Here is a 25935-nt window from a genome sequence, read left to right as displayed (position 1 = left end):
ATAGGAGAAACCCTCCCGTTGGCACAGATAGTGTCTACAGTGAAGCAGTACAGCTGCATTGCTGCAGCGTTTGAAGTGTAGAAATATCCTGAGTAAGTAGCAGCCGGCTCAGTCCCAGCTGTAGAGAAGGCAAAGCAACCTGTGGTACTCTTGGATAGGACTATGAACCAAGTCTCCCCCGCCCTTCCAGAAGTGTAACCCATTCCCATCTGACAAATTTTGTGCAGCTCCATATGTGACTTTTCTCAATGCTGAGAACAAAGTAACTGATTTCCCCCTGCCCCCAGGAACCTGCTGGGCAGGTAGGAAACTATTTCCCAAACAGGTCAGAATCAAATGAGCCTTGGGGAAGGGAGCTTAAGGCCCTGGCTTATGGGCTTGCTGCAACAGCCCAACGTCCTGGCAAAGCCACTGGGTTCCAGAATATTGGAGGAAGTTGGTATGGGTGAGTCTGAAAGAGGAATTGCTGAGGTGGGGGGGTATCGATCTAAGATACGCAACTTCAGCTACGAGAATAGCGTAGCTGAAGTCGACGTATCTTAGATTGACTTATAATCACTTACTTGGCGTCCTCGCGGTGTGGCATCGATGGCCACCACTTATCAACTTTGCTTCTGCCTCTCGCCAAGCTGGAGTTCAGCAATCAATGGAAGAGCGATTGGGGATCAATTTATCATGTCTACACTACACGCGATAAATCGATCCCCAATAGATCGATCACCACCTGCTGATCCGATGAGTAGTGTAGATGTACCCTTCTACACTGCAAAAAACAAAAAAACACCCAAAACATCCCCGCACCGAACCTCACAGCCCAGGTCAATTGACTTGGACTCATGGGCCTTGAGCTGTGGAGCTAATAATGGCAGTGTAGACATCTCGGCTTGGGCTGGAGCCTAGATTCTGAAACCCAGCAAGGAGGTCTCAGACCCCAGTCTGCAGACCTAGCAGGAATATTACACTGTCATTGTTAGCCCCACAGCTCAAGTTCTATGAGACCAACTCAAGTCTGTTTACAATCCGCAAGCCCAAGTCAATTGACCCAGGTTCTAAAACTCATTGATGCAGGTTTTTCTTTGCAGTGTAGTCGTATCTGAAGGATCTACTATTGTTACACACTAGGCCTTCAGGCCTCTCGGATGGAGCCCTAGAGTTGTAGAAAAAGCTCTGTGATATCTAATTGTATTACATGTGAAGGAGTTTGTCATAACTGATTAAAAACTGTGTTGTTATTCACAAGAGAGAGTTAATGTTGTGTGTGAAACATTAACTTTGACATTTGCTGACTTGCAAGCTTAAATGGGTAATATTAACACTCAGAATAGCTTTTTAATGTAATATTTTATTTATTTTCTTTTTAGGCATGGCTCTCAGGGCATGATTTACTTTATATTTAAATATTTCCTTATTTTTGGTCTTTTCATTTTTACAACACAGGGACAGTCACAATTCCCTACATCCAAAGCTGGATATCACAACTGTTCTCTGAGGAGTCAGAAGTCAGAATTTCCTTATGCCATTTCATAAAGGTCACTGACAGCAGGCTGAGTTGTTCTGAGTCTACTTAGAACTCCTTGGGCTAGCATAGGTAAAAATAAAGAAATCAGTTAACTACCTACCCTCACAGTATTTACTGTGCTACAGTATTAAAAGGATCAAAATATAAGAAGCCTGTTCCTACAAGACAGAAGAAAGTTCAGAGAAAGGGAAAATATAACAAATTACATTCTAATGATTATTCGTCATGTTGGAGTATTGCAGCCATATAATGTACCTGTAGTTTTCACCTTCATTCATTATTTGTACTTAGATCAAGTCCTATCGTGCATGCTAAGCCATTTAATCTGCAGTGCCTAATGAAATGACCAAACCAGTGAAATTAATTTGAATCAATCAAGGTACAGAGCATGGATATGAGAAAGGTTACAAAGTTTATCTTGTACTGAATGGGCCATAACATTGCAATTTGGCCCAGGCTTCAAAATTTGGGCCTTGATCTATATTTGTATATTAAACACCCCAAAGATGAGGAGTGTTTGGATGCAGGATTTTGATGGCTTATATGCCATCTTCTTATTATCGTTATTTATTATTTGTTGAGTGGCAGCAGTGGGCTCAGCTCTGTAAAAGATACAAAGAAAGACATGGTCCCATCCTTGAGTGCTTTCATAGTTTGCACAGATATGGCACAAACCAGAACCAAAATGTGCGGTGTGACCCAGAGGAAAATTCCATCTTAGGGCCCCCGAAGTCAGAGGAAAAACTAATATTGATTTCAGGGGCATTTGGACTGGGCCTTTAGAGCACAGGCTTTTGGTTATTAAATTTATTGGAAAAGTGATGGCATTTTTGCAGCTGCCAATTCAACACTGATGGTTTTTTTCAGAAGTGAATTTTAAGACTTAGGGCTTGACATAGCACTGTCTATACCAAGGGCTAGGTCAGTATAACAGTGTCACTCAGGGGTGTGGAAAATAGTAAGTGAGTAGTAACACTGACATAAATTTGTAATGTAGACCAGGGCTTAGTATTCTAATTCAGGGAGTGAGTTTAACCAGCATGTACACATACAGAGATGTAGAAAGCAAAAGGTTCAGAGTTGCAGAATGGATACACAAGAAAAAGTTTGAATGTAGGTCTTCTTAAATCATACAGTGCTGGAACAGGCTTCTCATGCTAAATAGCAACACCTATGTTTCTAGTGCCATCAGAAACTGAGAATTACACAGCTACACAAAACAGTGAAAAATGCTGAGGAGAGAGAGACAACTCAACTTCAAATAATGTGCAAGTCAAACAGGTTCTTGTTTTAATCTTCACCAGCTCACCTCTCCTTACTTCTCATTGGCAGCAATCTGTAGCAGCAATAATTTTTATGGAGAACAGGTAAGAAAGCACCCATTATTAGCAAGAACTTTTTTCTTACTTCTTGTGAAATATATAAGTCCTTCTTTTCCTTCTCCAATAAATGTGCTCACCTTGACTCTAATGAAGGACTGACAAGCCACGTGCAAATGAAAAATAACTTCAGAATTTAAGATACCTTCCAGACAATAACTAGATAGGCAACGAGAGCATATTGCAATGTCAATCAATAGAGGTGTCAGAGTCACATAAAAATCTTGTTCATGTTACTCAACACCTAAGCAAATCCATCCTCTCACTAACTTCTCTACTAAGGCACTCTTATCTGCTGTACTATAGATACGGCATTAAAATTCAGCTTGTGATAAAATTCAGCTTCAGTGATTGTTTTGGCCTATGTAGTTTATGTGGGTACAACTCTTCCAAGGATCTTGCACCAGATAGACAATCTGCCAGCCAAAATGCCATTCCCAATTCCCCATCTGTGGGCCTGTTTAATTCTGATGACAGCAGGCCATGAGAAAGCCTGAATTCCCAAATTGCCCCAACCTGTTCTCCTTTTGAATTTCCCTCCACTTCAGCTCTACATCCTCACTTCACAATCCTTGTAGGAAGATCATTAGAAACCACAAAGCCTCAAATAAGCAAAGAGGGATCACCTCCCAATATGTGTGTACATGTGCACAACCACACAAATAAATTCATACATAAATATATGGAAGGAAAATGAACATCCTAGCAAAAGGGAGATTGGGGTAAATTGCCCTTTCTTGACAATTAAACCAAAATCAAGGGGAGGATGGGGGTGTCACAACCAGGACTTGGGTGGTTAGAGCAGGAGTCAGAGTTAGGCGAAAGCTCAGAGCCAGAATTAAGTCAAGGATCAGGGCCAAAGTGAGAATCAGGAGTCGAGCCAAGGGTCAGAGCTGGAATTGGAGTCAGAAGTCAAGCCAAGGGTCAGAGCTGGAGACCAGAGCAGGGATCAGGAACAAGACAGCAAGGCAAGAAATGGCAACAGACAGGGAATCAGGGACAAGCCACGAACGCAGAGCTCAGGAGTCAAGCAAGAAGGCAGGGTCCTATGTAGCAGCCAGACAGGAATTCACTTAGATGCAGAGACAACTTTCTGTGTCACCTTCTGGTTTAAACAGCGCAGCCGGACCAATTGGTAAGACCAGGCACTTGTACAATCAGGATTCCCCTGGGCAGTGACACATCGCTTATCAGTCACTAGCAAACTGCCAGATGGTGGTTGGGATGTCAAGGCTGCTCGCAGACCTTGGTTCAAGACTTGTGGATCCTCACATCAGGTCACAAGCCCTTTCCAGTTAGCAGCACTCTTCAGATCTGGGGGAGGTTAAAAGTCTCCCTAAAACTACTGCTTTGGTTTTGAAGTAGATAGATTACATGATTTCAAGCCCACCTAGAGGGAATGAATTATTTCACATCAAGGCCTGAAAAGCCTGGAGCTACACAGCCAACAGGAGTTGATAAAACAGGAAGTGTGATACAGGATCTTGTTTGCTCCCCACTCCAGGAAAACTCAAGTTACCCGCTGCTGCTTTGTTTTGTCAACTTTTTGGTTTCCAGGAGAAGTCAATTTCTCCCCTGGATGGGTCAGCCTGCTGCAGATCCAGCACCTGTGATCTTCCTATGTTAGCAAAGGTTTTTCTGCTGGATCAGGCCGCAAGGAATGGCACTCTTTCTAACCTTATGAAATCAATACTAATTTCTGCCAGAACCCTTCTTGAACAGAACTGGAAGGCAGGAAAAATGGAACTTCCCATGACCTGGTGCATTTAAAAGAAAGCGTCAGGAACCAAGGGCTAAAATGATTTATTTTGGCTATAACAAATATTTTGGCTTCCTTTCCTATCAGTTTGCCAATAAAAACACAGACCCAAGGTTTTTCAAACTACAGCATTGCAGCAATTTTGAAAATGACAAAGTGAAATGTATACCAACTAATAAAGGGCTATTCATGCTATAAATGCCTTTTTGTGCTGTTTTCTACATTCTGTAGCATAACTTAGGAAAATATTGGGCTCATTTGTCCTCCAGTTTATATTAAAGAGCCATTGTGCAGCAAACCACATCAATGCTGTCTTTACAAGCAAGCTCTTTCACTTCTAGATCCTATATTACCTTTGTCCCACTGACATACACTGCTATCCCATTTTCTGTTGTTGTGAATAACTCACATCAGGGAAGATGATTCATAACACTGAAGTTACAAACAATCTTTTCTTACTGAAGACAGTAATCCAGCATTATTAGGTGTCAGTAGGGTTCACTGAGGGTAACACCCTCGCCTCCAGGACAGAAGGTTCAAGTCCCCCAGTTGGTAGTGGGATCATATCCGGTGCTGTCATTTCAATGCAGTACTGGAGGATTGCCTCCATTCTGATGAAATCTTCCCATGTGATTATATTCTGAAGAATGTCTCCAAAGTCAGCAATGTGTGGTACTGCATTGTCTCTATGACTGCTCAAACTTCAAATGTGCACACATTTATAAGTAAATATGGTAGGTTTTTGTCCCCCAACTGCTCAAACCTCAAACTCGATAAATTATCTCAAAGTGAAGCTTGTCCTTCTGGCTCTGACATCACCAATAATAAAGATTCTGTCATTGGAACTTAGCTCACTAACGCTACGTGGGCCAGAAAAGAGTCCAGCTCACTCTCGCATACTTACAATGGGTCTGCAGTGCTCACATAAATAAAAACATTTTAGTCAGCGAGAGCAGCAAACATGATTCACTACATTAAGGACACATCTACATTAGAAAGAAAAATGCTATTTATATACAGCCATGCTTCTGATCCTATGCTTGAAACTGAGGTCCTTTCTATCAGTCTTTGGTTGGCTGTCGGAGTAAAAGGCAATGATCCCATAGTACTTTTGAAAAATTGTAGCAGATAAGAGTCCTGTCTCATATTCTGTCTCCCTCAATTAAATAGGCTCTAATATACAATACTACAGGTGAGCTCTTGCTGAGTACATAATGGCTGCTCTACTGGCCTATGCAGTAATGCTACCACTGGTACTTATTATGTTGAGATACCTGAAATGAGAGAAATGCTTGGTAAAACCAAATTTTAATCTATTTTATTATATCATGTGAGCTCCATTCTAGATTGTTAGTCAATATTTTAAGGCTAGTGTTATATTTCTGAACTTCAGCAGGTTCACTGCTATATAGTGCAGGGTGACCAATTAGTACAAAGTAAAAAATGATATGTGGAGATCTATACAATCACTAATGTCTCTGGAAATGTACATCCAGGACCTTAAACCTTTTTTTCCTGTGCCTTTCATAATTACATCCTTGTTTGTAAGATGAACTTCTAGAGCGTGAGGTACTGAAGCTGGCAATATCAGCTTCCGATTCTGTTGAGGACAATTTTCAGTTCAGATAAACAAATTAACTTCCCGAGCAAAACATTAGATGGAGCCACACACAGTAGCCTTATATGCATGGTTCAGAACACATGACAGATCTCTGCAGACAGGCTCATTAATATTGTGAAAAAGGTGTAAACATAAAGAAAACCATAGTTCTACCAAGGTCATACTTTTTCACTGGACAGGCCTAGCCTACTTGTCAGCAGGTATAATCTGAGAGAACAGATGTTTTTTCCTTAAACTTGTTACTGTCCACTCCTATCATAATCCATGACTTGCTATAGACGAGATGTTCAGAGGGCCAGCACTAAACCCATACACCAATTAAATTCTCAAAATAGGGCCCAAGTAGGACTAAGGTGGTACGTCAGTCTTCCCTCTACATGGGGGTATTTTACCATATGAGAACAAACTTCTTTCACTTATATAGCTAAAACTAGCTCTTCCCTTCAAATTACATTCACTATCTAGAACTCACACAGATCTTGCACTAGGTCTTTTATAATAACCACAGCAATAGTTAAAATCATTTTCTCTCTCTTCCAGTCAATTTTACAAATCCAGTTTGGGGTGAAAGTCATTTGTCTTGAGGAAAGAGTGGTAACTTTTAGCATAATAAACATTGCAAAACAAAGGCTTTATTTTGTGTAAACATCGGTGATTTTAGGAATGTGTGTCTTTGTACACTGGCAACTAATAGTTCCTTATATAAAATCGAGAATTTACTACATCTCCTTCAAACAGCTTTCTCACTGGATTCTTTAGTATATGATCCCTAAAGGAAAAAAGAAAATGTAAGCAAAACTTCCAAACTCGCTGGTAGAACAGAGTCAATTGAAGGTTTCCAGGGTCCATTGTGGTTAAATTTGCTGAACCTTGTTTTATAATAATGGTTGCATACTGGCAAACAAACAGCTGGATTCTAGCTTTCTGTTTCAGTAAGAGGCTCTAAACCTTCTGACAAAGCCAATGCTACTATAAACAATACTAAAATGTTAAAGATTAAAAAAAAAAGATGTAATGTTGCCAAAAAAAAAGGAAAAGATTAGTTATAAAAAAATTATCATTTTCAGATCAATGATTTTGAGTTTTGTAACATAAATCAAGTGCTGATGTATTTACATAAAAATGAGTTTCCCAGTCAAAAAAATGCAAAGTTTAAATAATTGTCCATCATTTAGAATTCCTGCATTTTCATCTACAACTTGTTCTTTAAGTTGCATCTTGCATACTAATTTTTTCCCCATTCACTGAAATATAAAAACATGTCCCTTTGGTGATCCGAAAACACATGGACTTTCTACTGCAAGTTCAGAGAAATCACTGGGATACGCAGCAAATGCTTTCAGTTGCAACGTAAAAAATGCCACAATTTCACCATCTTGTGGGGACAGTGAACACTGCAGCAAACATCTAACAACCACTGATCTAAGTCAGGAAAGCATTTAAGCATGCCCACAAGTATGTTCTTTTTCAGGAATACACTAAAACGTGCCTTACTTTAATTGTGATAAAATCCCACTGACTTCAAGAAGAATTAAGCACATGATTAAGTGATTTGCTGTGTACGGATGCTTTCCTGAAAATGGCGCCAGAGAGAAGAACCTATGTTACATACACACTTTTCAACATTTAGTAGAAATATGTGACTAATTCACTTAAAATACAAATCCTTTCTTTTTCCTCACCTGAAATTTTGATTACAACTCAACTAGATTAGATAAAGATTAGTCTAATTTTATATGTTTTTCCAAACTACAATTTTGTTGAAGTTTGAAAAAAGCTGGGATTTTACCCCCCACCATTTTCAAACAAGTCTAACAATTTGAGGTTCCGTTTCCGTCTACATCTAGACCTTAGGTGCCAAAACTCCACGGAAAAGACTCTTCCTATAAGAGAGTTCTAGGTCAGGCTGGTCGATTCAGGAGATTCAGCTAAGCATCCCATCCCTGGGATGCTTATCAGAACTTATCACAGACACTTCTCATTTAAGTGTGAAAGAATGAAAGAGACTACATGAGTAAGACTCTAGCCACCACTCATTCAAGTGTGGCTGGGAGCTTGTGCTCCAAATTCTCATTAACAATGGGCACAATCTCTTTGCTACCTTTAAGGAGTCATTTAAATTAACCCATTTAAAGCAACAGTATAAGACTGAAAAATGCACAGTTCCATTATGTACGAAGAGCCAAATTACTTTTACTTACCCACTCGTAATGTCATCAGTTCTTATATTCTTGCCCAGAACATCGCCATCGCTCATATAGCCAGTGGCGTCCATGCTGATGGTTTCAAGATCTATCTCATCACTACCCTTCTCTGAGATGTCCATGTGACAAACGTTACTACCGCGGGATGCTAGCTGTCTTCTCAAAGGTGCTGAATACATATAACGCCCAGATTCAGCGCTGATGAAGCGGCTGGCATTGGCTCTTGGAGGATACCCATTTCCCATTGATGGAGCATCACCTGCCTGAAGGCGGGGGCTGGACTGCCCAAGTCTCCACGATAAAGGTGTTGGTCTTCCAGTCAAGCTGAGAATACTGCGACCGCTTATTTCAGTAGTGACATTGGTGTCAAACGTGGTCTCCAATGTGCTTAAAAAAAAATTGATTCAGTCTTCACTGACATGGTACAGAACCATTAGATTTCAGGTGATGCCACTGCATACATCATAAAAGAATGTAACTTCCAAATAGTGGCAAAGATATCAACTGCAGGTGACATACTTAACAGCATTTGCTTAAAACAAATCTCTTCATGTATTTTACACACCTTAACAACACTACTTTAAAAATAAAGGGTCTCCCTAGCCAGGCCATAAATGTTGTGTTGGGGAAGGGATTAGAAAGAGAGGAGGTTATTTATTTATGTGTTTATTCATTTTTGGCATGGGTTCTTCCCAGTATCCAAGCACAACTTTTCCTCTTTCAGTCAAACCTAACCCATAATTGATGCTGTCACCATTCCATGTAGGAGCCTTAAGCTGATAAAAAGACCACTTTACTTCCTAGCTGCATTCACAAAATACTCGATTAATTTGGAGATGCTCAAGATAGCCAACAATCCTTCTGCCTCTCTCAATGAAGACTTAAGGGGAAAAAAAAGTTATATAAAGATTAGACTAATTTCAGACGTTTTTCCAAACTTAAGAACTTTGTATCTATTTGCACCAGGGGTTGGCAACCTCTAGCACACGGCTCGCCAGTATAAGCACCCTGGCGGGCCGGGCCAGTTTGTTTACCTGCCATGTCAGCAGGTTCGGCTGATCGCAGCTCCCACTGGCCGCGGTTCGCCGCTCCAGGCCAATGGGGGCAGCGGGAAGCCACGGCCAGCACTTCCCTTGGCCTGCGCTGCTTCCCACAGCCCCCTTTGGTCTGTGACGGCGAACCGTGGCCAGTGGGAGCCGCAATCTGCCTAACCTGCCGACGTGGCAGGTAAACAAACTGGCCCGGCCTGCCAGGGTGCTTACCGTGGCGAGCTGTGTGCCAGAGGTTGCCGACTTCTGATTTACACAATACTTTGATTTTCAATTTCACCTCATGACCACTAAATACATTTTCTAAGGCTCAAATATATACTCTGTTCTTCATGCCTGTTTAGACGAGTATATTGCTTCCCTTCAATGACAAATGCTAGTATAGGCTGTCTATTTTCTTCTCTTCGAGAGCTGCAGCTTCCCTCTCCCAAACCAGACCAACCAACCCTGATTTTCTTGGTTAAAATGGACTAAATGGGCTCAGGCTACTCGCAGCATGATAAATCCCGTGGAACTATGAGCAGGCCTAAGTATCCTGTAGCTATGGTAATTAAATCATAATGAGCTGTCACTTTAATCGAGACTTTAAAAGGAAAACAGATGCACTGGGAGTTCATCTGTGGAGGCACTGGCACAGGCAAACACAAACCTTCATCTGCTGAACTCATTTAGGGCTTCATCCTATGAAGGGTTCAGCATCATTAGTCAACTGAAATTGAGGGAGCTGAGCACCTCACAGAATCAGGCCCTTCATGTGGCCAAACATCATATTCTCCTAAGTCTCTTGTTGAGCATTTAAAACAACAGCTCATAGAATGTTCAAATGTAATCACAGCTTTTGCTTATCTTAAGCATATTTTAAATATTACTGGAGATTTCTAAATACTGCTTTACAAAAAAAATTTTTACATTCGCATCACTAATAATATTATAAAGCTTTGTTTGTCCAAAGACCAGTTAGGAATTCAAGTTATGCACTTTATCAAGTAGGTCAAACACAGTTCACCTGCTTGTTTAAACAGAATATTATAGATCTGGGGAGGGAAATGTATTAAAGTCACTCATAAGTAAACCAAAGTAACATTGTAAATGCTAACCTTTGCACAATTCTATTCAAACACCACGTAATGCACTTAACAAGCATTGCTCTTTCTTTGACTGTGCTTCTATATCCAACCGTTCTGTTCCCTGCATCACCACCGCTTACTCTTCAGAAATCTTTATAAATACTAAACAAGGATCAGTTTCTGTGCTTTCAATAAAAGAAAAAAGCACAATAAATGCTTAGCCAACTTAATTTCCTCCATTGTCAGTGTTAATAATTTTTGCAAGGGCACAACCCAGCCAGAGTCAGGACAGGTAATATAAGAACAGTTATTTCACTGTTCCATAAAGAAGTAATACATGTCACTACCTGTGGGAGACCTGGGTTCCCCGTAAGCTGGACATGGTCTCCTCTAAGTTCTGTCGAAGATCAGCAATGTTCTTGACAGTTCGCAATCGTCGAGTTTCTGGATCCTCCCCTATGAAATAACAGACCTTTAGAAGGAAAGAACTAGCCCACATTAATTAGCAATAGCCAAGACATGCACTATTATCTCTTCACGGCTCTGAGTCAAGCACAAATCCCTGCCTTTACATTATTCAATATCCAATCCCACACTAAATATGATGTAGGATTTCATTCACTGCTGAAAGGAGCTTTCCATTGGCCAGACTGAGGAATAGCACTGCATTGTTAACTTCATTTCATGGGCTTTCTTTGAACCACAAAATAGTCAAATATTTTTGTATTGGATTTTACTCAAATCTCCCTGGTATACTTTTGCTTAATAGCCAGAATGATTAGAGCATATTGCAGTCCAGTCCATCCCCCATACTGGCATGATGAACACGTACTTGATAAAGCCTGTTTTTTGGAAAGTTATATCACAGTAGATATACTTTTCTCATTTTAAATACCTCAAATTGATTATTAGAAAGCTGCTGTTTTGGGAACAAACTAAACCATGTCTATTAATTGCTCCACAGCTGAATGATGTACCAGGTAATCCAGCAAATGCAGTTGCCTGCTATTTCATGCATGGAAATGAGCTTTACGGACCAGGTACGGTCACCAGAATGCATTATGATACAGAGACAGTTTTGTTCTGGTTTTTTGGTAGGAACTCAAATTAATTTCCCTTGCAGGCTGTAACACATTCAGGTCAGCATGATTCATGTTCCAGTAGCAAATTATTGTATAACTGTATAGAAACCTTCCAAATTAAACCAGCAATAGTCAAGAACGCATTGATATGTCACTTAAATCCTCAAGGTCATAACAACTATTTTTTTTTTTTTTTTGCTTTGCATAGGGATTCTTTGCCATTTTTATTTCCCTAAGGAAATTCTTAAGGAATTCCCTAAGATGGTTCATTTGACAACAGCATATTACCTGTTTTTAGACCAGAAAAGGAATCTACTTCCATTTTATAAAACCTCCTAGTGGCCTCTGTGGAATTTATTTTGCTTACTTGTTCTCTGTAATTGATTAAAAACCACTTCAGTGCTAGCTCAGCTATATTTTATCTACTTAAAAGCTCCTAGGTGTTAAAAAGAAGTGACTTATGATTGTTAGTGGTACCAAGGTGCTTGCTGTCAGCATGGAGCATAACTGACTAGAAAATCTTCACACAGGATGTAGAAGGAAAAAAAATCCTGCTAATTAGCTAGGCCCACTTCACAGCAGGGAATGAGCTCACTCAAAAGGTTTACAACAGACAGCTAAATAACAAAATGCTTCATATCCAAAATTTAGCTATTTTTGATAATACTGCAGTCTTGATACTTTTGCATGTTCTTTAAGTGAAGCCTTCTTCCCTAAAAGCTCCCATGAAACTGAGTTGAACTAATCCACAAAATGGTTAGTTCAGATGAGAATCTACACATTAAAATTTCTGATTTAAGTAAAGACTGAAAACAGTCTCCAAACAGTTGCTGCTCTTTAAGAAAGCTTCTCTCAACCCCTGAAGTAAATTTAGTGCTTGTGTAAGGGGCCAAATTGTTAGCCCTGGAGGGTGAAGACCTCCAAGGCATCAGTGCAAATGTCCCATGCTGCCCCACTAACGTGCCTCAGCTCTGACTTGTAGGTAGGGTGACCAGACAACAAATGTGAATAATCGGGACAGGGGGTGGGGAGTAATAGGAACCTATATAAGAAAAATACCCAAAAATTGGGACTGTCCCTATAAAATCGGAACGTCTGGTCACCCTATTTGTAGGTGTCATCTCTAGGGAAAAGAAAGTAGTTTCATTTTCATCCAGTCCTTGGCCTTCCTGAGATAGATAACAAGGGGCCAATTATCATCCATGTTAGTGATGTTTTTCCATGATGTGGACAGCTGCCTCTGGGAACCAGAGTGACACTAATAATGCATTTCACATAGGCCACCTAACCATCAGATAGTTATGGCTTCATCACTACTGACCTGACAAGATTGAAAACAGAATCCCAATAGAGCTCAATTCTCTCAGCCATACAGTCTCTGGATGTAAACATTTTTATACACTTATTAGTCTGCAAATTATTGCAACACTAAAGAACATTTAAAAATAATATTTCTAGGACTATGTCTGATAAAAGTGCTCTTTCCACAGATTATTTCTTTTGTAAATATGAAGGCAAGATCTAGATAAGCTATTAAGAGCACAGATAAGAGGCTTAGCTGAGGTAAAAGCTTTTAAAGTCTTTTGCTTTGAGACTCACCAAACTAAATTGTGGCAATGTTTTTCTAAAGAGAAAGTCATATTCAGACATCAGTTCTAAGCTTGTTAGAAGACAATATATTGACTTTCATTGAAAATATCCAATTAGACTACACTTAAGACATTAATCACCTTCTTTACAAGATTCTTCTCTTCATGGATATTCTGTATATAGTGTCTGTGAACTGTTTACTTCCATTTCTCCATATACACATCTAACTCATTGGCAACGTTTGTTGCATGCATGAATGGACAAAACAAGAGACATTAAAGTCTAATTTATTTCTTAAAAATTTCCTCTCTTTTGGGGCTGAGGAACTGTTTTATTTGTTCTCCATTAATATTCCTTGATTGAATACCACTATCTGTTGACTTTGGCTTTAAACAATTTCCTCTTTGGATCCACATTATATGATATACAGATTGTGCTGTTGTTGTGTACTTTTGGATCTCGAACTAACATGCATAATAAAATAATAATACTTTGAACTTAAATAATATCTTCCATTAAGGGCTCTGAAAACCCTCTGTAAACTAGGTATTATTACCATTTTACAAATGGGTAAAATAATAAATAATAATAATATAATATAATATAATATAAAAGTGAGATATATATTTCATTTTACCCATTTGTAAAATGGAAATAATATATATAGTTTGGGAGAATTGCCTAAGATAACACACTGATTTAGAGGCACTATTGAGAAAACTCAGGAAGCCCAATGCTTGTTCCCCCAATTCTAACCAACAACGCACTGCCTCCTCTATTTATGTATCACTGCAGGAATGTTCACAAGGACTGTATCCCTAATGCCATTTGTTTGTCTGCTTAATATTTCATGTATTTACATATAAATTATAAATGCAGATATGCGCATACGGGCACTCCTGCTGTTCTCCTCTTCACCACTGACTCTTCCTCTTGGTTCTGCAGCCAGCATGCGTACATGCAGGTGTAACCATGGCAAAGGCAGAATATATAATGAAATATGAAATTAATCTAATTGTGAAGCTTACAGCCACATGACTTCCCAAACAGAAGGATCAGTTCCAAAGCTCACGTTAGCCTGGAGAATGTATGAACTAACTAGGTAAAGAACTCTACAGTGATACCCTAACTGTGAGACATGTTAACGACATACTTAGTTTATAAACAAAAACACACAGTTCTCTGAAAACAGAAAGAGGGATGAAGGGTGAGACACACCAAAGACCTACAAGCACAACTCACATTTGTACTGCAATGTTGTTGCTAAAAGTCACTTCGTGAACATGTATTGTTATCAGCTATTCCTGGCAGTGGCAGGAATTTTAGAATACACACAACACATCAAATTACTTTATAATCCAGAGCATCTTAACCCAAATTAATTTCAGCACACTTCTTATTCAATAGATATTGAATTGGTTTTATATTTCTCATTGCAGCAATGGGAGTGTCCCTATTAATTTAGTCATCAAATTGATGAATGCTGTAGAGAGCTACTCTCCTTTCTTGTACAGATGTAATGGCTGATTTTATGATGAATGGACATTTGTCAAAACTCCAAACTTTCAAAACAAGAAATAGCTTGTTAACCTGTCATTTTAAATCTGGGAAATGCAAATATGAGTTGAAGCTAAAGCACACTACTTCTCAAATTATTCAGACAGAATGTGACCATGTTGGGGTTTCCCCAATGTTATAAACTAATGCAAAATGCCAAAGGAACAAGCTTTATCTAATCCACAATCTCTGAAGTCTGAAATATTAAAAAATGGAAAACATATCAGATACATGGTTCCTTTGGGGCGCTTGAGGAACATTTTAGTAAAATCTGGCAAGATGTTGAATGTTTGCTGCAAGGTGCTAAAGCAAGATATTAACTACCCTTAATTCCCAATGATTTCAGTGCTCAGTATCTTGTAGACCTAAGTCCCTGGTGTCCAAAACTCTGATCTTAACCCAGTTTCTGAAGGACCAAATATTAGAACTCATCAAAAATAAGGCACTGGGAATAACCACATAAATTAAATTCCCTCTAAAGAGAGGGGAAACATACTTCATTTAGCTCATTCTCATTTGTTATATACAATGCATACAATTAGTTATCTAGACATCTTCCAGGACCTACCTGAAAGGTCTTCGAGACCAGGCTGTCCAGTTTTAGTGTAAAGAGCAGTATCCATGCTCACCCCTCCTGTGCTGGACTCAGCTGTTACATTCCCTTCATTGTCTGTCTGGGATCTTAAAGGCAACACAAATATAGAGAAATGCAGTCACTCACCACCAAAAATTTATCAAGTGTAACATTGATAAAACTGCACCCGCCATCACCCACTGTGTTCTTTTCTCTAGAATACACTAGCAGACTGACTTTACATAATTCATTAGTCCCATGTTGAGCTATGTCCTAGAAATGGAAACGGGCACTGAACTGTAAAAAAAAAAATGAAATATTCATAGTCAAAATGTAGACTTCACAGACCCCCAGACACTAAGACACTTCAGATTTTCAGCAACACACACTGGGCTGAAAATGTTATCTTCATTAACAATGGAGTTTATATGTGACAGTTCTTCACACCTGTGCAGAATTCCCTTTGTTAACTAGCAATGTCATCAGTTCTTTTTTAAAAAGAAACAACAAGGTAAAACAATTGACTGCAAGAACAACTTTGGACATGGTATTATTCAGTGAAAGGTGTTTTTCTAAGAATCTGCTTTTCAGTTATACATTAGTATAAATCTGTGATCACTTCATTTTACTGGTTACACTATGTTTTGGATCTTGGGACCACAGCAGTTAGCAGTTGGAAGTGCAGTCTCCTTTAAGTGCACGAAAGATTTCCTAGATAGGAGGATACAGAAGGTATTTCACTGATACTACTCTTGATCTCGGCTACAAGACCATGTGGAAAAATACAGCAGGGTATAATATTTTCTCTGTTTGCAGGTTAAAAAAACAAGGCGAAGTATATTTACAACAGATTATCTGCTTCTCAGCATCTTGTGTAGGTGTTGTGGGCAGGGGATGGGGATAGCAAGATTGTTCCTGCTCTCCAGTGATTCCCAGATAGCGAACTGCCCCCTTAGAGTTATTGCCTACTGAGATAGTTTAGAGCAAATCTGAGGCTGCTCTTGTAACATCTCAGTGTAGCAGTCTGTCCTCTTCTAGTGCTGGCTGGGCTCAGGGCCGGCGCTACCATTTAGGCGACCTAGGCAATGGCCTAGGGTGCCAGAATTTGGGGGGGGGGGGCGCTATTTTGCCAGGGGGGGCGACACGCGGGTCCGGTGGACCTACCGCAGACATGCCAGCGGACGGTCAGCTGCTGGAAAGGCTCCGGTGGAACTGCCGCAGTCATTTTGGCGAACGGTCCACTGGTCTAAAGGCTCCGGCGGACCTACTACAGTCATGCCTGTGGCAGGTCCACTGGAGCCTTTAGACCAGCGGACCGCCCACCGGCATCACTGCGGCAGCTCCACCAGACCCTTTCCAGCAGCGGACCGTCCGCCGGCATGTCTGCGGTAGGTCCACTGGACCTGCGGGGGCCAGCGAAATGGCCGTCCGCCTAGGGCGTCAGAAACCCTGGCGCCGCTCCTGGCTGGGCTATAGATACAGGTTGCTGAGCCTAACATAGACTTAGCTAAAAGAGCTGGATCTTTGAATTCAGGCAGTAGAGAACCATGCATTAACACATCCTGATGTGCCAGATTCAAACCCTGCTGCTGACATCTCACCCTGGAAGGCAGGACCCCAAGATCAGGAAGATACACTAGCTCCTTTGGGAGTCCCCTATAGCTGTATCTAGCACATAATGGCTCTTTAGGGCAGAGACTGTCATTTGTTCTGCATCTGTACAGCTCCTAGCACAGTGAGGTCTGGGTCCATGGCTGGGGCTCCTAGGCACTACGGTAATACGAACAAACAACAGTAACAGTAATAGGCAGAGTTTAAAATTTGGAACAAACTTAAAAATGATGCTACAAATTATATTCTTCAGGTCTTCCAAATAGGTACACACTATTAGTGATTGGATCCCTTTTTATTAAGCATGGATTTACTTTTCCTCTTCATTTTTCAAGAAAACAAGATGATACATTTTGACCTTTCACTTTAACTTCTGGCTGGGCAAGTTCATTTGATTTTTTTTTCAAGTCTGCAGCAGTTTTTCTGGCAGAATTGTACAGTTTGTTTTGCATTCTTTTGAAAGGTCAAATAAATATTACCTTGAGACTACCAATATGTTATTAGAGTTATAAAAATAGTATGGTTAGCAGCTCAGCTGCTTTCATGCTTAAGATGATACTAGTATTGAAAACACTGAATGGAGATCAGCTCCAAGTCAGTTATTACACTGGGTTTTATTTTGTCTTTTTCATCAGGACATTATAGTCATAAACAGACAACAATCCAATGCCTAACTCACCCTTGCTTGTTCATGGGGGTAAGAAATGTAACAACTGAGATCTGATCATGAATACTGGGGGAGTATTTGAAAGGTCAACTCAAAATGTTTTTTAATTTTATGTCCATTTTTTCACACATATAGATGAGCACTACTTGGCCTTTTGGCTACTATGCAAATCAGTTTAACATGTCCCATGCTGGGGGACAGGCTCAAACACAGAGGTCTTTTTCAATCTTTATCTACAGCATTATAATGCTAAGAAATGCATTGGCACTCTCCAGCTCCAAACAGAGAGCTGCATCTCTAATGGGTTTGTAAACAAATAGCAGGCTTGGTCCAGCTCGCCATCAGGCAAACGTCAGATGCTGCACTGGTGATGATTTGAAAATCGTGGGTTTCAGAGCAGGGTGAATCCAGAAATGTTAATATGTATTTTAATAGTGGCACCAAGTTCTCTGTATGTATAAATATCTCCTGTCTCTGTGTTCCATTCTATGCATCCGAAGAAGTGAGGGGGCACAAGGATCCCATTTTATGTTCCCATATAGGGGCCGAGCATACTATCAATCCTTTTGCTTCCCTGAGCGCAAGGATCGTTCCATGCACCTTTGTTACAGATCTATGGAGGAGGCAGGGCTATGATCCAGCTCCCCTGAGTCAAAACCTACCAACTGAGCAAAACCCACTCACTGGAGAATGAATGCTTGACCCTAACCAAGGATTGAGCTGCAGCCATGCTCTTCCTTCAATCCTAGGCCTCATCTCCACTAGTGACATTTTCTAAACATATCTCAGCATTGCAAACACTGAGTTAGCTTCACCACTGTTAGCAACATTAGGACCACTGGTGTAGAGGGGCCACCAACTACTGCAACCATATTTAACACTATGACATATAAAAGCCAGTCTGATCAATACAATGTTAAAAATGACCACGGCAGCAGCTGGACTATCTACAATGGGTGTCGAACAGGGCACACACTCCAATGGAGCTGAACTGGTGTCTCCAACAGTTGGAAGTTTTGGACACAGCCTTGCAGACATCATACCTGCCTAAGGCACAACGCCTACAGAAGCTCCCAGTGCTATACTGCAACTCCACTCTATCCACCATAGGCTAAGACTGCTACAACTGAACCATATAAACATTACATCTAAAGCACACATACTGTATACATACTATTAACAAGCCAGTATTATAAAGTCAGCTTTAAGCAAACATAGTATATGAGGCAGCAATAATTTACTTCTTGACTGTTGGGAACAATAACTATCTCAGCTATGACTGTTGTTTTTTAACAGTAACTTGATAAAAGAACTGTCAGCACCAATGCAACCACTGTACAATTTTTCTCCCCCTGCCCCCAAGTAACCATATCATAAATGGATAAAAATTTCAGGTTCAAAACACCCTACCTGTACATGAAAGGAGCTACTGTGGCAGTGTTCGGGTGGTTGTATTGCTGTTGCGGATGAGGTAGTTGAACACTCACAGTATTGCTTCCAGTAGTCTGTGTGGTACTAACTGGCCCATTGACAGCTTGGGTGCTGCCGCTACTGTTAAAAGCAGACACCCCTCCTATCCCTTTTCCTTCTGAGGAGGCTAAACTTGAAGTGGAACTGGAATTCCTGCTGTCTAGTTGGGTCTTCTGATGAGAGAGCCCTGAGCCAGGTTTTCCACTGCGGCTTCTCTCACCTTCCTTTGCAGAAGTTGGGGCACTTGAGGATTTCCCTGTGGTGTTTTTCATTCCTGGTTTTGGTATGCCACTGTGTGAAGGGGCAGAGGCCTCCTTCTTGGCACTATTCAGCTTTCCTCCTTTAGGGATAAAGCTTGCAATCTTGGAGGACTTTTTTGGCATCTCTGTTGTAGCTGGCGCTATCTGTTCTTCTTTTGGCTCCTCTTTAATCTCCTGCTTCTCCGTTACAGATATCCTTTTTGCAATGTCTTTGCTTTTATCCTTTTCCTTCTCTTTCTGTTTCTCTTTCTCACTGCCCTTTGGGGAACTTTTCTTATTAGTCAGTGCCCGGCTAAAAGTTCTTTGTGCAATGCCCTTCAGTGCAATTTTGGGGCTACTGGATGTTGGTCCTGGGTTGTTCGTATTTCGATTTGCAGCATCTATCTCTTCACTTTCCTCAAAGCTCGGAAGTGCCTCTAGTCTTTCACAGCTAGTGTCCCGAGACCCTGAGCACTCAAGGGATGTTCCTCCTGCTTTGGAGCCTCCTTTGCTATTGAAGAGTTTTAATTTCTCAAGCATGGATTTTTGACCATTGGGAGTTGCTTTGACCATTTCTGAAGGTGATTTTGGAGACTCTGGAATTGGCTGCTTTACAGATAACATGGAAGACGTGGCTGTGTGCTTCGCACTAAGGGACTTGCTGCGCCAGGGTTTAATGGCAGAGCTGGGCTGGGGTATAGCTGACGAGTTATTGCAACTAACAGCATTTGTACTGCTGCTGCTTTGAACTGAAGATGGTACATTTTCATTCATTCCTGTGGACTGGGAGGCTGTACTGTCTGCTGGCTCTGGGAAAAACAAACAAACAATAGTACCTGGTATTAAAACAGCTCTGATTAATGCAATTCCTTTCCACCACAAAAGATCTGGTGCTTTAGACTACTACTACTAGGAAAGAAAGTTTTCTCATTATTACAAACTACAGCAGTGTCACTAAACAAAGTAAGACTGCTACTTTATTGAGGGGAGAAAAAAAATCAGAAAACTCTCACTATGACAATTTACATGTATTCACAGTTTTACAAACACACCTAAATGAAGTTAAACATGCAAAAGCCAGATGTGTTTTAGAAAGTCCTGTAGATCTACACTGCATCTTCATTAGAAATTACATGTGCATTATTATCTGATCAAGGCTTTTCCTCTGCTTTAAAAAAAATCCTTACTGCTCAAGTTCATTTCTTAGAAAAACCTCAAGTGTATTTAAAAAGAAAAACTGCACGGAGAAAAAAAAACAACACTGAAGTTAGTTCCAGTTAATGGCAGTTTCAAATTCTGATATCCATTAAAAACAGAGGCAAACCCATTCTGCAAAAATAAAACCAATTGTATCCTTATTCATGGAGTGAACCTAAGTGATACATTTTTATCTAATAACTACATCCAGCTGCAAGAAGAGCTAATGTCAGTAACTGCAAACCCTTCTTCAGTGAGCATGAATCTCTGGTTTGTTTAGGTTTTTTTTAATGTTACTTGCTTTTCTTAAATAATAAATTCAGCACCTAAAGAAAGCTTGAAAATCACACTGGCTTACTCACCTATCAGTGGCCACTTCTCTTCTGAAGTTTCTCTTTGCAAAGTTTCCCTTCTGGAGACGTTACTCTCTCAATTATCACAAATACGTTTTCTGTTAAACGGCTCATGTTTCCAATTAACTTTTGTCATCTCTAACTGTTCGGCCGCCCAGCAGCCTGCTGGGGATTAACGGCTTTTACCTATATTTCCCTGCCCTCTAGCAATAAAGTAAACTGAATATAGAGCTGCTTTTTTTAATTTAAAAATAAACAGCAGTTGAGAACGTACATTTTCAGCAGCCGGAACAGCACTGTGAATTCAGTTCTGTAAATCATGAACTGCTGCAACCACACAGGGGCTGTTTTACTTCACTTTCAGCTGCTCACTGAAGATATAGCTTTGTTAACCTCACTCGTATGATCCAAACCAGACCTCCCAAAGATTTAAAGCACATACATCTTTATGACTTAGTGTAGATCTGTGTTTTTAGGAGTGTTGAAGATCCCTTTATAATACAGTCAGAGTCGTTCCACATTGTTATGTACCAAATGGAACAACAGGAATTAATGGTAATTTTTTAAAAAAGAAGTCACTGCTTATATGGGAAGATTTCCAGTGCTCTGTTATTAACTACCAACTACTAGAGTGGCTTTCTAGCCCTCTCCTCTGGAAAGCTTTTCTCAGGTAGATGGAGAGAGGCAATGGTTACCTCAGTATACAGGGGCACCAAGGGCTTGATTCTGAACTCATTTACCACAGGTTTTACTAGAGCAACTCTACTGACTTCAGTGAAGTTACTCCTGATTTACTCCAGTGTAAGAGCAGAATCAAGTTCCAAGTGTCTCACATCCTCTTCTACCAGGTGGTGCTTGAGTGCCACTCTCTCTGCCTGAGCTCAGCACTTCACACTCAATCACATGGATTAGGGAGTGTGGAGCAAATGCACTGGGTGGTACAGGAGTCACAGGGGGAGGGAAAAGAAGGATCCAGTGCCATCAACTCTGCCCCCAGCTAGGAGGAAGAAGGGGATGAGAAAGACAGGAGCTGCTTGAAGAGCAGTCAGTAATATTGTCCCCTCCCTGTTTTCAAAATGCTGCAGCACCACTGCTTTACACTCCATGTTTCTGGCAGTAATTTGGTTCTCTTTGCTGCCACTTCCACGATCCATAGCAAGGAGGAAGCAGGGTTAAGAATTGTGCCTGAAACACAGTGCCTCTAAGGCTACATCTACACAACATACCACTGGCATACATACATACATAGCATACATTTAGCTACACTCCGCAATGAAAAGCATACCACGTCCACACTGCAGTGCATAGCTACACATGTCAGTGAAAAGCTGTGGGGGGAAAAGCTTTAGCAGCTCCTCGGTGCCAGAGCCTTGCACTGCTGCCAGAGTTGCTCCAGCAGCAGTGAGCTGCCAGAGCCTTCTGTGTAGCGGGTAAAAGCTCCAGTTGCGAGGAGGCAGCAGGACACTACCGTGGTACAAATAGCAGTGTAGACAGGGAGGCAGGACTTGGGCGAGCAGAGAGCCACATAAAGTAATGTATTCAGGTACATACACATACCCTTCATGTGTGTCTGTAATCTACTCACCTAAGCCATGCTTCACCATCTACACTATTTATACCCATACAAGGGCCCAGGGCCAGATTAACCTTTTGTGGGCCCCTCATAGGGGTAATGGAGCATGGCATGGGGTGGGGGGGTCGGTCTCCAGAGCAAGGGGCCTGCCAGGGGCAATGGGACATGGCATGGCAAGGGTGGCCCCACTCTACCCAGCCCAGTGCGAGGGCACTATTTACAAACCAGCAAATGACAGACACACAATGGCCCACCCGGCCCTATGCTGCCAGCATGCACCTTCCGCTAGGGGGTGGTCCCATGCCGTGCACCACAGCCCCCCTGCCCAACACCAGAATAGCCCCCCCCTCCCCTCCGGATTCCCTGTGGCCAGAGCCCGCCCCCCAGACCAGGGGACTGGCAGGGTCTCGGGGCACAGTGCAAGCAGAGCAGGCCAGGGCCCCTTCTGAGCATGGGCCTGACTCCATGGTGCCACTGCCGCCATTGTAAACCCGGCACTGCTAAGGGGACAATATGTGTATGTACACTGCACACTGCCGAAAGATGGGTATGCCTACACTGCAATTAGACACCCATGGCTGGCCTGTCTCAGCTGACCTGGGCTCGGGCTAAGGGGCTGTTTAATTGCAGTGTAGATGTTCAGGCTCAGGCTGCAGCCTGAGCTCTGGGATCCTCTCCCTTTGCAGGATCCTACAGCCTGGCTCCAGCCTGAGCTGGAACCTCTCCACCACAATTAAACAGCCTGCTAGCCCAAGCCAGCAAGCCCAAGTCAACTGGCATAGGCCAGTAATGGTTTTTTAAATGCAGTGTAGACATACCCTAAAGATTACTCTTGGGGTGGCGCAGCTGAACTACACCTTGCTGAGGACTGTCTCTAAAGTAACAATCTAGTCCAATGGGACTAAGAAGTAAGATGCAGCTTAGCATGTGTAAAGAGCCTGGCACTTTGAAAATATTGATGAAGAACATGCCAGCATTTTTTTTCACAACTAAACCTGTGAACATTAGAAATTGTGTGGGGGGCGGGAGATGTCGATTCCAGAAGAGGCAAAACTGCTTTTGTAATGAGCGAGCCACTCTATTATTGGGAGTGAACTACATCCAGCCTAATCCAATTGGCCCTGTCAACACTGGTTCTCCATTTGTGAGGTAAATCCCTTCTCTTCATGTGTCATTATATAATGCCTGCATCTGTACCTTTCACTCCATGCATCTGAAGAAGTGGGCTTTTTACCCACGAAAGCTTGTGCTCACATCAATCCGTTAGTCTTTAAGGTGCTACCAGACTCCTCGTTGTTTTTATAAAGGGAACAGTATCAGAGCTAGGGTTAAAACTCAGGAGTTCCTGGTTCCCAATTCCCCTCTTTCAATCTCTCTCTTTTCCTGCCTACTCAATCCTAACCTCACCCTTTCCCCCATCCCAACCTTCTCTCTCTCCCACTCACACATGCACAGTGGCCACTGGTCCCTCACCACACACACTTAAATGTGGGACCCAATTCTACTCTTATATACATGTAAAACTAGCAAAACTCCAGTAACTTTAGATGAGTTACTCCTGATTTATGCTGGTGTCAATGAGATCAGAATTAGGTCATTGTGAAACATTGGAGTATTGTACTAGATTGGGGGAGTGGAGGGATTGGAATAATCTATGAACCAGTATAATGCAATTATTAGTTTCTGTATCTGATACTTTCCAGGGAAAACCATCTGATGTCCATGAATGTCTGACTTTGCATCTCTGCTTTTATTATAAGATGTGTAAAACCTAATGAAGCCAGATAGCCAAATTAAAACTGTTCTGTGGGGGGAAGAATTGCTTCAATATAAGAAAATTCCAATCATCTAGGATTATCTGTTCCTTTGTTACAACCAGTTTGCCAAATGTTTTTATTCCTACTAAAACCAACCACTTATATTGGTAAAAGAATTGGGTTCTGCTCCAAAAGTGTGTATTATTAAAATGTTCTTTTTCCTACAAAAAGCAGATACCCCAGCATAGAAGATACACTAGTATGAAGGGAAAGATTAACTCAAAAGTTCATAGACCTGATGAAAAGCTGAGTGAGTTTTATGATAAGTTTATTAATTCCCTTGTGATCCTTTGTGGTGGTGATGTTTTCTTTCCTTGGCAGCCTACATTAACTAAATTGACAACAAATGAAATGTGTTCAAAAACAAAAGACAGCCTAGGCTAAATAATCATTTCTCTCCTCATTTCAAAGACAAAATGTTGGCCTGAAGTCCATTTTATTCCCAATGTTTCTGTTAAAAAGATGTTGGTGGTCTAGTACCAATGCCAATATACACTGTAATATGGGTAAATCGGATTTCAGCTGCTCTTGTAAAACCTTAACGGCATCTGCAGACCTATCAATTTGTGATGAGAAAAGAAAATCTAGAGTCTTATGATTTAAATTACCCACTTAAATCTTTGAGAGCACATAGTATAATAAGGGCTAGAGAAAATAGATCCTATTTCCTAAGATTTGTCAAGCTAAGTCTAAACAAGTGCATTCTCATTTGTTTCAACTGAAAACCATCTGAAATGCAGACACTAGAAGCAGCAAAAAGCAGCACTTACACAGATGTTCTCAACGTTCTAAGTAGAAAGTCAAGATCTTTACAGTATCTTTCCATAAAAGCATATAAAGGTCCCTTGATTTCACAGATATGGGGAACAAACAAAATGTTCTCATGAAAAGACAAATTCTTAGTCCAGTGCATAGCTTAAGTAACCAGGCTGCATTCTGTGTAATAGATGCAGAAAAGAGAAATCCACACTTGAAATTCAGGTTAGGAAATGGTAGAAGACCTGTTCTATGGCCATTATTCTAGTCTCACAACGGCAGAAGGCTGTTGTGTTGCTCCATTCCCAGGGTAGAGGAATGACTGGTGTATCTTGATTCCTCCCCCGTCCAGCCACCAAACCATCCTCTTTCCTGGCAGTACTGAGGGAGTACAGCAAAGAAGACTTCATACCAGATAGCCACCTCTGCCTTATTAGTAATTCATTATGCTTGGCAAACAATGCTTAGGGGTTATTGAGGCTTACATATTTCTACCAGGAGTCTACTGTAAAATTGAAATTTTTCCATAAGCTTAAATAATGAGACCACGCACAGAAGAATCTGCTTAATGAGGTAGCTCTGCACGTGGCCTTTGTCAAAATTAGCAAACTTTATGATTAACAAAAAAGGTACCATTTCAGTAGTAATGCTGCTCCCTATGGAGCTGTAGAGAGCATACTGCCTGACCGGGCAGGCGCTCTGGTATGGGAGGATGCACTATCTGTCCTGGAATAGTGACTGAGCCTATGACAGCAGCAGGTGCAACAGCAACCACATGAGGTGCATAATCATTTTTTTTTCTTTAAAAGCAGAGATTCCCAGAAAGAGAAATGCTCTGTGATGCTATAGTG

At 41.1% G+C, this 25935-nt stretch overlaps 1 protein-coding gene across 13 annotated transcripts in view; it reads right to left on the bottom strand.

Moving 5' to 3' along the window:
- NAV2 (neuron navigator 2) overlaps positions 1-25935 on the bottom strand; it is a 372994-nt gene that overhangs the window by 127699 nt on the left and 219360 nt on the right. For all 13 annotated transcript variants that reach the window (XM_030560145.1, XM_030560146.1, XM_030560147.1 and 10 more), the window contains 4 exons: positions 19090-20197; positions 15396-15508; positions 10946-11054; positions 8480-8869 (listed from right to left, as the gene is read on the bottom strand). In XM_030560145.1, the coding sequence (XP_030416005.1) occupies positions 8480-8869; positions 10946-11054; positions 15396-15508; positions 19090-20197 (1720 nt within the window). The remainder of the gene's footprint in view (positions 1-8479; positions 8870-10945; positions 11055-15395; positions 15509-19089; positions 20198-25935) is intronic.

The sequence above is a fragment of the Gopherus evgoodei genome, chromosome 4, assembly GCF_007399415.2.
Source record: "Gopherus evgoodei ecotype Sinaloan lineage chromosome 4, rGopEvg1_v1.p, whole genome shotgun sequence".
Taxonomy (NCBI): Eukaryota; Metazoa; Chordata; order Testudines; family Testudinidae; genus Gopherus; species Gopherus evgoodei.
The sequence above is the reverse complement of the archived record's forward strand: the minus strand, read 5'-3'. Positions and strand labels throughout refer to the sequence as shown.